The 15,946-nt window shown below is 40.9% G+C and overlaps 1 protein-coding gene across 1 annotated transcript in view; it reads right to left on the reverse strand.

The window, feature by feature from the left end:
- Positions 1-14,132, reverse strand: part of csmd1b (CUB and Sushi multiple domains 1b) — a 390,765-nt gene extending 376,633 nt beyond the window's left edge. The window contains exons 1-3 of the mRNA XM_084709424.1: positions 14,123-14,132; positions 13,894-14,076; positions 13,373-13,699 (exon numbers count right to left, since the gene is read on the reverse strand). Coding sequence (XP_084565550.1) covers positions 13,373-13,699; positions 13,894-14,076; positions 14,123-14,132 — 520 coding nt within the window. The remainder of the gene's footprint in view (positions 1-13,372; positions 13,700-13,893; positions 14,077-14,122) is intronic.
- Between the last annotated feature and the right edge of the window lie 1,814 nt (positions 14,133-15,946).

Consider the following 15,946-nt stretch of genomic DNA (forward strand, 5'->3'; position numbering starts at 1 on the left):
AGATAAATACAGTCTGGAAATACAGTCGTTAAGCTCCCGTGCAAACGGTACACTCTACGTCCTCGTTATCAGTCCAGACTTTAATAGATTACTGTTCATAACAAAACGCTTTTGTTTTCAAATTGTATCTTGACTTGCAGTATCACTGGCACAGTTGACGGCACCGTTTTTTGTGAATTGGTGATCTTCCGGCCACCACATTTTCGGAGTTTTCGGGCTCCACCAATAGGCTAACAGTGTCTGAGAAGTTGTCATGCACTATGATTCACCGTAAAGAACAATTGTATGCCAGGGTCATGATGAGATACTGGATTAGCATTCATGAGGTGCTTTGCATTGACTATTTATGGTTAAAAATGGGCGTGTTCAGGGCGGGGTACAATGCTGATTCACGTACGCACACTTGTGGGTAATCTGTGATTTATAAAGGGAACATTGTGTACAGGTGTGCGTACGCACGGTTTTATAAATCTGAATTTTTGTGTGCGAACGCTATTTTAGGCTTTTGGGCATACGTACACTTTTAGTAAGAATCCTATGCACAGTTTTATAAATGAGACCCCTGGTCTGTGTCCTGATTACCTCCCAGGTGTAAAGCAGCCCTCCGGATATGTTGTATCTTTAATCTCTTGTTTACAGTTTGAAAATGTCTGAAGGCCCACAGAAAACATAATTTGCATTAAAATATGCATTAAAATGTTAATACAAAGGTAGAAAATTCCCAGGGGTTTAAAGGGCCAATTGTCGTGACGGAGCGTGGCTACAGCTATTACATACCCGTCACACCAGGTTTCCCACTAAGTATAAAAACATTAAAAAACTATATTATTAACTATATATATATTATAATAAAGGTAAACTAATCTAATATGTACTGTGTGTAGTAGGGTTGCCAACTTCCTCAACCCCAAATGCGGGACTGGAGCTGTCCCGGATGGGACAAATCAAAATCACCCATAAATCGGGATGTCCCGGACAAATCGGGACGGTTGGCAACCCTAAACACTGTGTTAGTTTCATTTCGTGTCATTTTGGTTGGTGGTGTGCCCCAGGATTATGTCATCGTAAAAAATGTGCCGCGGCTCAAAAAAGGTTGGGAAACACTGACGTAGCTACAGCATCAACTTTGTCACGCCCCAACATTCCGCCCTCTGGTTTTCTCAAAAGAGTGTATGGCTGCAGCCTGCAGCCTCCTGCCCTCCCATCTCATGCCCTCCCGTCTCATGCCTCTACTTTTCAAAATAAAAGCTTGTCTGGTCCGCTATTTCTACTTCCTACTTTGGTGTACGTTTTAGCTAGACTACAAACTAAAATACATTCTACGGCTGCAGCCTGGGAGGCCCGGTTGAGTTTAGGCGTCACAACGACGGTTGTGGTTAGGATTAGCTTAAGGCCAGGAGTCATAGCAGAGGTCGAGGGTTAGGGTTAGGGCTAATATAACAGCACACCGTGCATTTTGTCACCTGCGGTGTGTTCTTTTTTTTAAAAGACACTGATGTGTACCTTAAGGAAAATCACAAAAAGAAACCATCAAAGTCTGCAACCATAAATTGCTCTAGGTAAGGTTAGCTAATATTCGCTAACAAATGTCAACATAAAACGCTGATGCAGTTTTAAATGAAGGACATCGCAGGTTTCATCAAATATACCTTAACATCATGGACAAAACAATAACATCCAGAAATCCGCAAATAATATAGGCCTATTGATAAAAAGTTTTTCAATTTATTGCAACAAACGTGCTCACAAATTAAACTTTAACTCCATCCGTAAAATAATTCGCGATTTAGTATTTTTGACCCTCTGAATTTACAGCTTGGGCATGAGACGGGAAGGCATGAGACGGGAGGGCATGAGACTGGAGGCTGCAGGCTGCAGCCTTACCCATCTCGGTTTTCTGGTCCAGGAACATAAACGGAGGTCGCATAGGTCTCTGACACTTTTTTAGCTAGCGGCGCGCTGCTCTGTACTTCCACAGAAAACCAAAGAAGAACGTTTTTCTAGCATATTGAAAATGGACTACGGTGGCAAAACCAGTGTTCCAGGTAGTGATGGCGGAAACAAAGTTTTCCGAAGCAACAAGCTATTTGACACAATTGTCTCGAAAAAGTATCGCTTTTTCGAAGCGTTTGATACATCTTCTCCATAGGGACATCTGCTGGTCAGTTTATGGTATGGCGACTGTATCGAGCGATGGGAGGAATCAAGTGACGTCAAGTCCTCGGGACGTCAGTCTCACAATCGTCAGTGACAACTTGATAAATAAAGGTTATGTGACAAATGTTTCGATTTGCAAGTATCATAAATATGTTATCATATATCTTGTTATATTATAAACAACGTAACGTCTTTGGTACTTTACGTTTATAACATTTATTTTTAGATTATTATAACATTAATTACAGGGAAAAGTGTAATTGAGTATGGCCCCGTGGTTAGAGCGCAGCCCCTCACTCAGATATAGGTAGATCGCATCAGCTCAGCCTGTTATAGTGGAAGTATATGTTAAATTAATACATAATTATATGATAATGTTGCTAGCGGTTAAGGTTTTGGAACATGCTTTTGTAACCGGGAAAGGGATGGCCACATTTGAAGGCTGGTAAAACTATAGAAAGATGTAGGCTATGTCCTTGTGTAAAGCTTACTATCTCATATCTGTATCTAGCTCTGGCAATCTATCTGTATCTCTGGCTCTGTCAATGAATGTATTTTATAGCGTCTGTAAATAGGCCTGTCTCCTCTCTATTACCAACAAATATTAGTGATTTCTGATGTCTTTTTAAGCGTTTGAATAAAATGGCGTTTCTCAGCTGCTTCAGACGTCACTTAGACACTTCGACTCTGATCACGTAGTTTTTGCCCTTTTGAAGACATGCTCGACACATTTGTGTCGGCACCAATTGTTGCGAAAGGTCGATACCGCTTTGTGAGCATGGTATCGAGCATAACATCACTAGTTCCAGGCTGTAGAGGGAATGCTAACACTTTTCAGAGTCTTCCTAAGGAACCAAACGCTCGACGGGCTAGTGTGTGATGTTCGTCTATGAAAAAGATCCCTGTGCAGTTAATGTTAACTAGACTGTAGCTTATCTCCTTTTTATTTACACTGATTCGCAAGGAAGGCAAGAACAGCTAGATAGTGAAAACACCTCGACTATAGGCATGTTTAGCTTGCTAACGCAAGAGCATAGATACAGTAGCTAGAATGTGTGATGATTTAGCCTAGTTATTATTAGCCATGGGGCTAACGTTATTTCATTTTCCTAACTGTTTCATTCAAATAAATAACCTGTGTTGTCATGTAAAAGATGCATGTTTGTCCAGATCAATTTTTCAGCAAGATAGCTAGAGCAGCTGAAGCTGAGTTGAATCACGATAGTTTGTTTGCTAAGGGTCCGTGTTAGCCTGACATTGTCCTACTCATAATTCTAGTCAGAATATCCAGAGATTTTGCATTGAGGCTCTATTGCTCTGCGAGCAATTTTATCGTTCATCTGCTCTCCTATGCGCCCTCTACTGACATCCTGAATATGTGACTGTCAAGCTCGTGGGAGCAACTTCCGGGTCACAACACAAAAATCTACGCAAAATTGAGAAAGAAGATTTCCACACACTATATTACTTCCCAATTTCCATGTTTAAGCACATCAAATCAGATAACGGGTCGTTTTTTCGTTTTCCGTTTTTGTTTTCCTATTTCTAAATGGTAATCGAGGAAAAGCTTGTTTCCCGATTTTGGTTTTCTAATTTTTAAACAAAAATCCATTGGCCGCAAAATACACGGACCGCTAAGCTGTACTGATGTAGGCTTGTGCTGTTACCAGCGTTCCCTCTAAGCTAGTTGAAGGACCCGCGCACTAGATCTGTATTTTTTTAAATAAAATTATTTTATTAAACCAATAAATGTTCAGTTGATCGGCGAAATGCGGCGAAGCCCACTTCATACATTTCAATGTCATTCTAGACGCAAGCTTTTAATAAAACAACGACCCTGGCGCTCTGCTCAAGCTTTGACTGGCAATGAAAATCTGAAACGTTACCTTTACAGGCGAAGAGCGTGGGTTTGCGTAGGGTCCATAGGGACTAGTCACAACCAAAGTTTGGGAAAGATACAATTGCCACCAATATTTTTTTAATTTTCGAAAAAAATATTTTGCACATATATTTGCTAAACTCATTTGTATTATTATCTTTACTATATTCGTTGCCCAGAAAGGTGAAAAATACATTTCCAAGTTAACCAATGCGCCCTTGATCCTGCGAGACAAGACGATGGCTGAAGTGGCAGGCAGATACAGAAAAACTCTGTGAATCGTGACTTGAAGAAAGAGAGCTGGCAATCAGTACACCAGGAAATAATAGACCAATTATTTGTTTGTAAACAATCGGGATGCGCGCGCAATGTGGCTGCAGAAAACCGGGAAAGGATAGCATTTTAAATGGCAAAAGGACCACACGGATAATACAAATAGTTTGATTTTAAAAGACCAAAAAACGTTGAGGAGGACATGCCTTAAAGAGAGAAAGTGATTACCAAATGATCTGTTGCATCAGAATTTTGATTTGGGTCACGAAAGTCTTGAAATTTGAGTGAGAATGTCGCCCGGTAGGCCTACAGACCGCATAGTTGAGCGGCAACCATGTCTTCACGTCATGTCACGAAGTTCATAATTTTACACTTTTACAGTCAACTTTTTTAAATTTAAAAAGTCGAGCAGGGCAGTTTTCAAGAGATATGGGAATTCTGCTTTTAGTCAGCTGGTTCGATTATTTTTCAGATGTGTTTAAACTGGCAATCTGAGTGAGACTACATCCCAGTTACACTGTTTTGACGTTAGCCTCAGTCAGACTCGCTCACTGGCAGTGTGCACAATGTTGTATTTCACTCCATTCTTCAACAGAAACGTCAGGGAGGACTGCCTAATGTAGATACGAGTTTGATGAAGATAGCCAGAATCTCGAATTTCTTTGACCGAGCCTGTTTCATTCGTCATTCGCAAACTCCGTTAGCCAGGGTAGTTTTGCCCGATCACTTGGTCAGGCTATTTAAGGGTATCGGGGTCAAGTGACTTTTGTGCATAGACAAGTGAACGTAAATGTATTTGTCCAAAGGCCAAGAGCCTCAAAAAGTTAATATCAAGCCCTGCAACCCAGTGGCCAGAGATATATCATGACCTGAATGACACTCCAGAGTAATAGACTGGGGAGAGGTTCGTCTTTTGCAACCGACATGCGCAGTTGAGCCTGCTTGACAGTTGTGTGACGTAGGGTGATAATTGGTCTATAAAGCCTGATTAGTGTTTCCTTTGGTCTCAGCATTGATATTTTTGACCCTTGTGTGCTTTATTACGGTGGCCCACGGGTGCACACCACAGCAACATTAGCGAAGCAAACAAAAGTTGAAAACACAACAACATTAACACCCAACACAACGACATTAAAGGGGCGATTGACTGGGTTTTTGGGGTATTTCACACTGTCCCTTAAGCTCTCCGAATACGGTATGTAACATTGGTTGGGTTGAAAATGGCCCGGGTGCTGTTCTATGCCCCCTGATAGATCCTCTGAAATGTTCCCGGGAAAAAACACTAGCTTTTCTCCTTTTACTGTATGCTCATTAATATTTAGATAAGCTGCGCACTGATTGGTTGGTTTTCAACATGTGAAGCTGGGGAGCAAAAACGCAACACGGCCAACAGCAGCACTCGCTGAAACACCGAAGTTGGAGACTTTAAATAAAAACGCGCAAATACATCTATTGTGTCTACACAACACTGTTTTCAACAGATTGACTACATATAATTTGAAATGATAACATTACTTGTTTCCACTTCTGTTGTTGAAGCAAACTGGATTGACTTGGGTGGGTAGAACGTTACAGCTTAGCAACCAAACCATATCCTGATTCTACTCGGCTTCAGTTAGCTAGCTAGCTCTAGATATCTTGCTGAAAAATAACATGACAAAGACCTGGACAAACATGCATCGTGAATTGTAGATTTACATTACACAGGTTATTTATTTGAATGAAACACAGTCAGGAACTTGAATCAACGTTAGCCCCATTGCCAATGAACTAGGCTTAATTATCACACAATCTACCTATGCTCTTGCGTTAGCAAGCTAAACTTGTTTACATGCCTACAGTCTAGGTGTTACTAATAACAGTTACTAGCAATGCTAACATATCCTGTATATAGCACCTGCCTTTCTCCAGTTCTTTCAAATAGATTATCTAGACAGGCGTTAGCAATAAGCCAGACTGCTGTTCGTTTCTGGCTATTTTTTCGGAAACTTCCCTTCTAATGCCAACTATAGCTAGTCTGGCTGGAGTCATTTGATGTGTGTAGAAACTAGTGCTGTCAGTTTAACGCGTTATTAACGGCGTTAATGCAAACCCAAATTAACGGCGTCAATTATTTTATCGCGCGATTAACGCTCTTTTTGGCCTAGCAAACTTTGTAGTTTTTTTCACATGCTGTTGCAACAACTACCGACTTAGAAAAACTACAACACCACACTGGATCTAGCTAGACCGGAAACAAAACAACAGGCACGCCAAACACTCGTTTGGCTTGCGAGCTGGCTAAAGAGTAGTAGCAGAGCCCGTTTACGGATATTAGACATTCTCTGGTAGTAGGCTAACGTTACGTTTTGAGTGGATGACGAGCGCGAGATGCCGAAATGGATGCCAATAAGATTCTGAATGGAAAGTTTGCTTTTAAAAAGTTGCCAAATGGTTCTATTGACAAGACCAGTGATCTGTGTGTTTTGTCGTTGTAAACTGAGCTATCATCGCAGCACGTCCAGTCTGAAATACCACTTGATGGCCAAGCACACAGCTGATGCGAATTCTCTGCCTCCTCGTCAAAGCCAGGCGATTGCAATGTTGTTTTCAATAAAAAAAATAGTTGCACAAAGCAATCCGAACCACTTTTCTATGTTGATAAGAGCATTAAAATTTGAAAAAAGATTGGGACAAAAAGAAATCAGGGACATTTAGAATAGATAAAAATGTGCGATTAATTGTGATTAATCGCGAGTTAACTATGACATTAATGCGATTAATCGCGATTAAATATTTTAATCGTTTGACAGTACTAGTAGAAACGTATTTAGCATTCTACCTGGTATGCCATATACAGGAAACGTTAGCATTGCTAATAACTGTTAGCACAACATCATACTGTCCTTATAGCTTGCGGTTGCAGTGAGCGTACGGTCGGAACAGCACCTCTTTCAAGGTTCAGCTTCCTAGCAAATCCTGCTTGAAATTGTCCAAAGTTGTCAAAACTGTCTTGGGTGAAATGTTCAGAGCAAATGAATGATTGAGTGTCGAACTTTGCCGGGATCTTCTCATAGACAACAGCAGCTATGCCTGTCGAATGTTTGGCTCCTTTGGAAGACTGTGAGTGTTAGCCTTCCCTGTACAGCCTGGAACACAGCATATACAACCGTGGTCCATTTTCAATATCCTTGTTATAATTCAAAACGTTGTTCTTTGTAATTCCTTATAAGTTGCCTACACAGAGCAGCGCGCAGCTAAACTGGTATCGGAGATAAACGCTACCTCGGGCTGGTCTGGATGTAAATTTTGGGGCGTGACAAAGATACAGACCAGAGCCAAAAAGGGCGGTCCCCCGTCCTACATCACACGGGTGGCTTTGTTGAAAAGCTAGCATTTTACAGGCACATTTTTTCTTTTTGAGATTTGCATAGGAAAGAGGTGTCAATGGACTTTGATATTCACTGCATGTTCATTTTACCCACCAAACTGTCGTTATTCAACTATGACAAGGTAAAATCGGTTTTGCAATCAATCGCCCCTTTAACAAAAACGAAACATTTATAAAAAAGCTACATTTCAAAAACAATCTACTACTTACAACACATTGGTTCACACCATCAACATCAGCAAAGAACACAACAGAATTAGCCGAGAACACCGCAGCATTAGCCAAGAACTCTGCAACATTAGCCGAGAACACAACAGCATTAGCCGAGAACACCGCAGCATTAGCACAAAACAACATTTGCAGAAACGCTGCATTTCAAGTTTACACCAAATCCTTCTCCAGACCACCGAGGAGGGCAGAGCCAGGCTACAATGATATGTGCTTTGAGCATAAGTTGTCATGAGTATCTGGCAGTTTTCAGAAATACAATCGGTGATTGGACAGCAAAGATATTAAGGCGGGAACCATGGGAATTGTATTTCCCATATTTGAATGGTCCGGCAGGAAAGGGTTAGGGTTGTGGATCATTTTATAAGTTCCCGTGTATAGTGAAAATAAATAAGTCTCGAAGTGAAGAAAATACTACGTCCGAACAAGTCAAAAAGTCCAAAGGTTGAAAATCATTCTAAGTGTTGACCCGTCAAAAATCAGGCTAAGTCCCAACAAGTCAAAATTATTCTAAGTCCCAACAGATGAAAAATAAACTAAGTCCAAAACAGACGCACTGGAACTCAGAATCTGATGCAAAGGTTTATTCCAACACAGGGTAAAACAGTGAGTAAGCTCCAAAGAGCAGACTGTCCGTTTCTCTCCGGACAGTCCCTTTTATACTGTATTTTCTGCCTATTATTTGTGTCATTTTCTGCTATTGGTACAATACAGTTGGTCACAGATACATTACATTATGCACCCTCACATTATTGTCCTGGGGTTTCAGATTACAGGTGTTTTCCTAATACAACGACAATTCTCCCAATTTACGACTAGTGGCACTGGCCCCTATGACAATTCTCCCAATTTACGGCTAATGGTACTGTCCCTGAACTCTGCAGTTACAGGCATGAGTGTGTGGGCGCAGGGTCTCAAACGTGCAACTTGATTTATAGTTGGGGCCTCGTGCCTGTGAAAGTAAATGCATATCTTCAAGTGTTTTTCTTTCCCGCATTCCTCAGCCCCTAATATCCAGATCTTTACACTTTGGGCTTAAAGGTGACATGACATGAAAACTTCATTTTATGAGGTTATTTAACATTAATATGAGTTCCCCTAGCCTGCCTTTGGTCCCCCAGTGGCTAGAATTTTCGATAGGTCTAAACAAAGCCCTGGGTGTTCTTCTCTGCCTTTGACAAAATGAAGGCTCAAACGCTCTGTTTGAAAATCTCCTCCAAGTGACGTAGATACGAGAAAGGTTACCTCTCCTCTCTCTGCTTTGCCCGCCCAGATCATCTGGCCCGGCCGTTAGAAACTGAGCTACAGTACCACCGTGCAAGGGCAAGTGCGATATCGGTTTTTCCTGGAGAGACATCATGGCGAGCAAACAAACGAAGCACAACAGTTGCTCAGTGCTTGGATGTACAAATGCAAGCTCAAATCTTTATTTAATTCCTTCACCCAAGCCTCTGCACAACCAATATCTCAATTTTATTTTCGCTGGAAATGCGCCGACACAACTTCCCAAAGTTTTGCATGTCTGTGCCAAACATTTCAGCCACTACTGTTTCCTCAACTTGAGCCAACACAAAGCTGGCCTTGCTGAAATTAAATTCTGGATCATTACTAAATCTCCTTGGTCAAGCTACAAAACTTGGACAAGTAAGTTAACTAACGCTATATAATTGTGTTGCTTTACTGTACATTGTTACCTACCCTTAGAATGTGGCTGTAACATTAGCTCTGCAGCTAACAGCTGAGTTACTGTTGCTAACGTACAAACCCTGTAACGCCAGTGTTGTACACATCTTTGTTATTTGGATAACCGTTATGCTGTTGGTGTTATGGCTCGCGATATCCGCCTTTCTCCACATTGAAATGAATGAGTGTGCACCTCTGCAAACCAGGGTGATCAGAAGAGAATGGCTAAATTTGATGCATCTTACAGCAACGGGGGCTACGAGCCATTGCGATACATCCGTTGTAAACATTAGCGCATATTGCCGCCCCTCTCCTCCTCATTAGCATTTAAAGCTACAGACACAGAAACAGCGCGTTCTGAGGAAAGCTGATTGTGGGACTACTTGTAGTGGCTATAATTCTGCACCATGGCTGAATTTAGGGAAAGAGACTTCAGATACAGTATTAGGGGACCACTAAGGCCTATATAAAAGCATCCAAAAACAGCATGTCATGTCACCTTTAATATTTTCTGCCGATTTGTAGTATTAATAATAATCAGTCAACAGCTTAACATATGGTTTTCCAGTAATATAGAATATACTAAAAATATGGATAAAGTTTCATTTTAAATCAGATACACCATTAAATCATAACCTATCTTCATCATTACAAAAATGTGATATCAAGTTCTACGTCATTATATACAAGGAGAAGACTCGATCCTGCTAGCCCCCATGCCATTTGAGGTGCAGGATGAAATGGCGAAAACTTATCCGGAGCTGCTTAGAGAAGCAGCACATTTGATAGAGGAAGCTCTGACCAGAAATCCTCCGGCAGCACAGTCACAGCCGATACCTGCCGCTCCATCACAGAAGATACCTTTTACTGGCTTCACACTCTGGGTCAGCAGATCCTGCTTCTACATCCTATGCTAAATCTAAAATGTCTCTCACCAACTCCCTAGAAAGTTGACGGAGATCCTCCATTGTCACTATCCAGGCACTCTACTTCAGATCAAAGTAATGGATCAGACTAGATTCGTGCTAGCCCCACCCCACTGACTTTGATGGGCGAGTTTGACAGATAACACAATTAATGAAGCACTGCAACACAACTCATTGTGAAATGTAGCATGAAATGTAGCATGAAATACTTACATAGTGAAATAATTATATATAAAAACATTAAATGAATTGGTATTTAATTAATTCATGAAACATTTAAAAACACATTTATGTATTTAATATCTATTTTAATTAGTTAAAGACACATTTAAGTAATTATTTAATGGTGTATTTATTTAATTCATTTTGGCACTTTTAGTCCTCTATAGGCTAATGCTGCAATGTTCTCGGCTAATGCTGCGGTGTTCTCGGCTAATGCTGTTGTGTTCTCGGCTAATGTTGCGGTGTTCTCGGCTGATGTTGGTGGTGTGAACCAATGCTGTTGTGTTGTAAGTAGTAGATTGTTTTTGAAATGTAGCATTTTTATAAATGTTTAGTTTTTGTTAATGTCGTTGTGTTGTGTGTTAATGTTGTTGTGTTTTCAACTTTTGTTTGCTTCACTAATGTCGCTGTGGTGTGCACCCGTGGGCCACCGTATTTATAGATAGGAAAGTTTTTTTCACCACCCAGAGTAAAAAGCTAGCAAGAAGGTCGTTGTTCGTCAGCTAACTTAATAGGAAAACTACACACACAGTGCAAACCTGCTGGCCTTACATCGACACCCATTCTACAATGGAAACATGTTTTGAAAGTTGTTAGTGTAGTGGAGCATGTAACTTTTGCTTGTATTCAATCTATCCCTAACGTCTGCAATCTTTCGACCAGTGTGTTAGCAGCAGCTTGTCTTGTTGATGCCAGAAGGATAAAGCTAACCTACCCACATAATGGGACCGTGCTAGTTTAGCCTAGTACCAGCAGGCTAGCAACTCAAAAGTGACATTAACTGGTAATAAGTAGGCCTATATGAAATGGTCCCTTGGACAGTAATATGCCTATCCCTGTAATCTCGACCATTGTCAGCAGTCAGCTAAGCATGGTTAGCGTCTGTATTAAATTGATGAATTACTGTGCAGGAAAAACAGCGCCCTGAAGATACAGATGTAGAGCAGGTTGGTGATGAATCAGCATCAGGGGTTCAGGTGAGAAGTTGAATTGTCCATTTTGGTAAATACTGCATTAAATTGCAGTTTTATAAGGGATGTTTAGACAATGTTACCCATGAATGTTATCATTCACTCTTATACTTGTAGATAGTAAAAGGTGCTATAAATAGGGATGCCCAAATGTATGCATCATATCAAATTTCATTTCTCAGAAGTCCAGTACAGATTATGTAGGCCTAGTACAGCTCTATAAAACCTGAACCAATTACCTATTTATAAAAAAGTGTCCCTACCAAAGCTGAGACCAAACCTACGCCCTTGCTACAGGCGCCTCAAAAAAGGAGCAATTTGACATTTAAACACAAATGACTTGACGGACACAAGCGATGGTCCAGGTAGGCTGATGAAGCTTTCTGATATATTTAGCTACGAAGAAGCTAGCAGAGTTCTCTGCAAACCTTGCTCAGAGTACTGAGGTTTGCGCTCAGACAGATTTCTAAATGCTCAGTGCGAAAAATAATTAGAGGGAACATTGGCTGTTACCCACCTAAGGCAATCCTGTTTGCGTCGACAACAGAAGTGGAAACAATTTACGTAATCATTTCAAATGATATTTAGTCAATCTGTTGAAAACAGTGTTGTGTAGACACAATAGATTTATTTGCACGTTTTTAGTTCAAGTCTCCGTCTCCACCTTTGGTGTTTCAGTGAGTGCTGTTGGCCATGTTGCGTTTCTGCTCCGCAGCTTCACTCATTGAAGACCAACCAATCAGCGTACATCTTTTCAAAATATTAATGAGCATACCATAAAAGGAGAACACCTAGCGTTTTTTCCTGGGAACATTTCAGAGGAATTACCAGAGGGCATTAGCCTGACGTTGTCATACTCATAATTCTAGTCAGAATATGAGTCTGAAAACTCTCCGTTGGGCTTTGAGTACGGAGTGTGTTTCAACCGAACTCGTAAAACAAATGCCTCTACGCTCAATTGGATAGACCTACAACCAATCAGAGCAACGTATTATGTTGTTTGTTGAAAACGAATTCAACCCAAGGGCTCTTTCGTGACGTTGTTGATTACGTTACTGTTGATCATCTGTCCTTCATCGTATAAAGCCCGCCCTGGCAATTTCATTGGTCCGTCCAGATTCTGGGTTTTCTTTAGTTGTCCCCAATACGAGACCCTCCAGACCCAACTTCCCGAACACATTTTTTTGTGGGCGGGAGAAGTTGGTCTGGCAGCCAGGCTAAGAGGGCATAGAACAGCACCCAGACCATTTTCAGCCCAACCAATGTTACATACCCTATTTGGACACCTGAAGGCAACACACCTGATTCAATTAAATGGGTTGTTATAACGACCATTCATTCGAATCAGGTGAGCTGGATCAGGGAAACATCTAAAACATGCAGGACCGGATTTGGACACCCCTGCCTTAAGGAACAGTGTGAAATACCCCCAAAACCCAGTCAATCACCCCTTTAAACACTTGTATTGGGAAGAAAAAAAGCTTGATCATGTTTTCATTTGTCATATGTCCTTTTCTGAATATTAAGTGGAATTAAGAGAAGACATAACTCAAAGGCCTTTTGGTCAAGAGCATAAAAGATCATTCTTCATTCACTTCACTTAATTTGTTCATTTGCATCTGGTAATACAGTAATGGTAGTCTAATAAGAGACTATACTTTACTTGTATACGTGATGTTAAATCCCTTTCCAGTATTGGAGTGGTCCGACTGAAACTCCAGCCTCATGATGTGTCCATTACTGGCAATCTGAGATGGGACGTCTTTACCGGAGAATGTCCCAAAGGTGGTGGTCTCTGTCAACCCGTCATCCTTGACAATCAGGTAGTCAAACTGTGGCTCCAGCTCAAAGTCGCTGAAGAGCAGGTGGATCCTGCTGCCCGGCTCCGAGATGATGAGCCACACACAGTTCATGTTGTTGCCATACTCTTCTGGGTAGTTAGGGGAAAGGATGGTGCCTGACGGTGCCGTGAAGTTGAAGAAGCAGGAAACTGAGGGGGACACAAACACACTTTTTAGTTGTTGTTTTTTTAAATTGACAAATTACATTCAAATTCATTATGACACACAGGCAACCATACTCACAAGCACATCTACATTAACATTTACAAATGGACACACATCCACATGGTTTGTCAGACACTATAAATCTGTTTTCCAGTTCCTATTTAGCCATGGGTCTTACAGACACAGGAGGGCTTGTTGCCGGACCACTGGTTGTTCTGCTGGCAGGAGATACTCCTCTCCCCCACCAACTCGAAGGCCGCTTGGCACTCAAACGTCAATGTATCGCCATGGAGAAACCTGACCCCAGTTCTTTTTCCGTAAGCAGGCACTCCCGGGTCTCCACAACTCCCACGTTCTATCTCTGGAACATAGACCACACACAGTTACTATGCTTGTCCTAAAGTTACTGATTGTCATGCACCATATACAGCTGATCAGTAACCAGTAGTATTATCACAAAGCATGAAGGTCAGCGCCTCTGGTGTTTTGGTGTGTGTAAGATAAGATAACACTTTATTGATCCACAAGCGGGAAAATGTGAACGATTTAGCAGCAGAGTGACAAGCAAAAGAAAAGGTAATACAGAAATGAATAAGAAGAAAATAACACATACAACAGACGAAAAACTAAACATCAAATAAATCAAATGAACATATACAACGTTTAAAGGACCGGACACCGGTCATATGACTGAAAAGTTGTCTAACGCATACAAATTCAAATTGGATCATTAAGCAAGGCTGCAGTAGACCAAGTGGTGCCCTTGCAAGACAAGGGAATATGTTTTACACATGTTGGTCTGCTGCAGGCACAAACTCTGTAAACCCTGTACATGTACATGTTACAGTATTAAAACTAGAGAGGGTACAATTTCTGGGGAAATTGTAGGGTGTGCTTGCTTGCGTTGGTTGCAAGGGTCTGTATTTAAATTACATTTTACAACTGATATTTCTGTATATTATATATTATCTCTATATAAGATTACATAGATTTAAAAGCATATTTCTGCTCATTTACAACTCAAAATACTAAGAGTGAAGAGTAGAATGAAATAGTTGTCTTCTCATTTCCCCTGCAAGAGGGAATGGTGATCAGCAACCTCATAGTTGAATCAAAACGAATACATTTGGCAGACCGGTGTAAAAATTGACCTAATCTCTATGATTTAAACGTAATTGTATGTTTTTCAATTCTCGTGATATTTTCAGGCATTTAGCCTACTCATATTGCATTCATTCATTAATAAAGAACCCCCTTTGCAGGGCTCAACAATAACGAATGCCCGGGGCCAGTAAAAAGTAACGTCGGGAAAGTCAAACTAGCAACTCACTGGCCCGATCGGGCCACTGCATATTATTGATTGAAAAAAAAATGTGCATTGTAAAAGTTAACATCGTTCATATGTTTTGCTATCTGCTAAATGCATAAATAACTTTGCAGCTCGTGGGGCGCACAGTTGGCAAATCAAGAGTTGAGGAGTGACGAGTGGTTGTCAAATTGTAATTCTCTAATCTTGATAACAACTGGCGCAAGACTGGCGCGAGACAATAAAGTGAAGATGGCAGCAAAGTAGAGCTAGGAGCTCAAACTGAAGCAACTTTTTTTATGGAACGAAGATGCACTGTGTCGTTTGTTGTATGTTCCCGTCTAAAGCAGACAAAAGTGTATTTTTTACATATTATTTTTTATATTTTTACATTTTACAGAGAGATCGACAATTTTCGAAAACAATACCTGACCAGCCATGCTAGCAGCAGCAGACAGCACCTGGTTTGCGTGACAGCTAAGCGGATGGTTGACAATCCAACGACCAGGCCGTTGACTATGCTGGTCAGGAATTTCAATGTAGATGCCCATCGTTTTATTGCACGACTTATAACAACGGCATATCACGCAATTAAGACGGGCCAGCCGTTCGCCTCGTTCCCCCAGGCTATTGAACTGCAGCGGAAGAATGGTGTAGACTTGGGTACTTAGTATCATACTGGTGAAATGTTATGGAAGCTTTTATATATTAGCATTGAGGGACCAGAGGTTTCAGTTGTGCAGTGAGATGGCTGTCAGCAGAGAAGAGAGCACGTCACGTTTGAGGTTAAAAGTCAATTGTTTTGCTGACTATTACCTTTTTATTATCACTAGAAATGTGATTTCATTTTTGTTCTTTTTATATCCAGGATGTGTTTAATAAATGGTTAAACATGTTAACAGAATAACACAACTTATAAGTCTTT

This window comes from Hypomesus nipponensis, chromosome 11, assembly GCF_054491055.1.
Source record: "Hypomesus nipponensis isolate SF chromosome 11, ASM5449105v1, whole genome shotgun sequence".
NCBI classification, from domain to species: Eukaryota; Metazoa; Chordata; class Actinopteri; order Osmeriformes; family Osmeridae; genus Hypomesus; species Hypomesus nipponensis.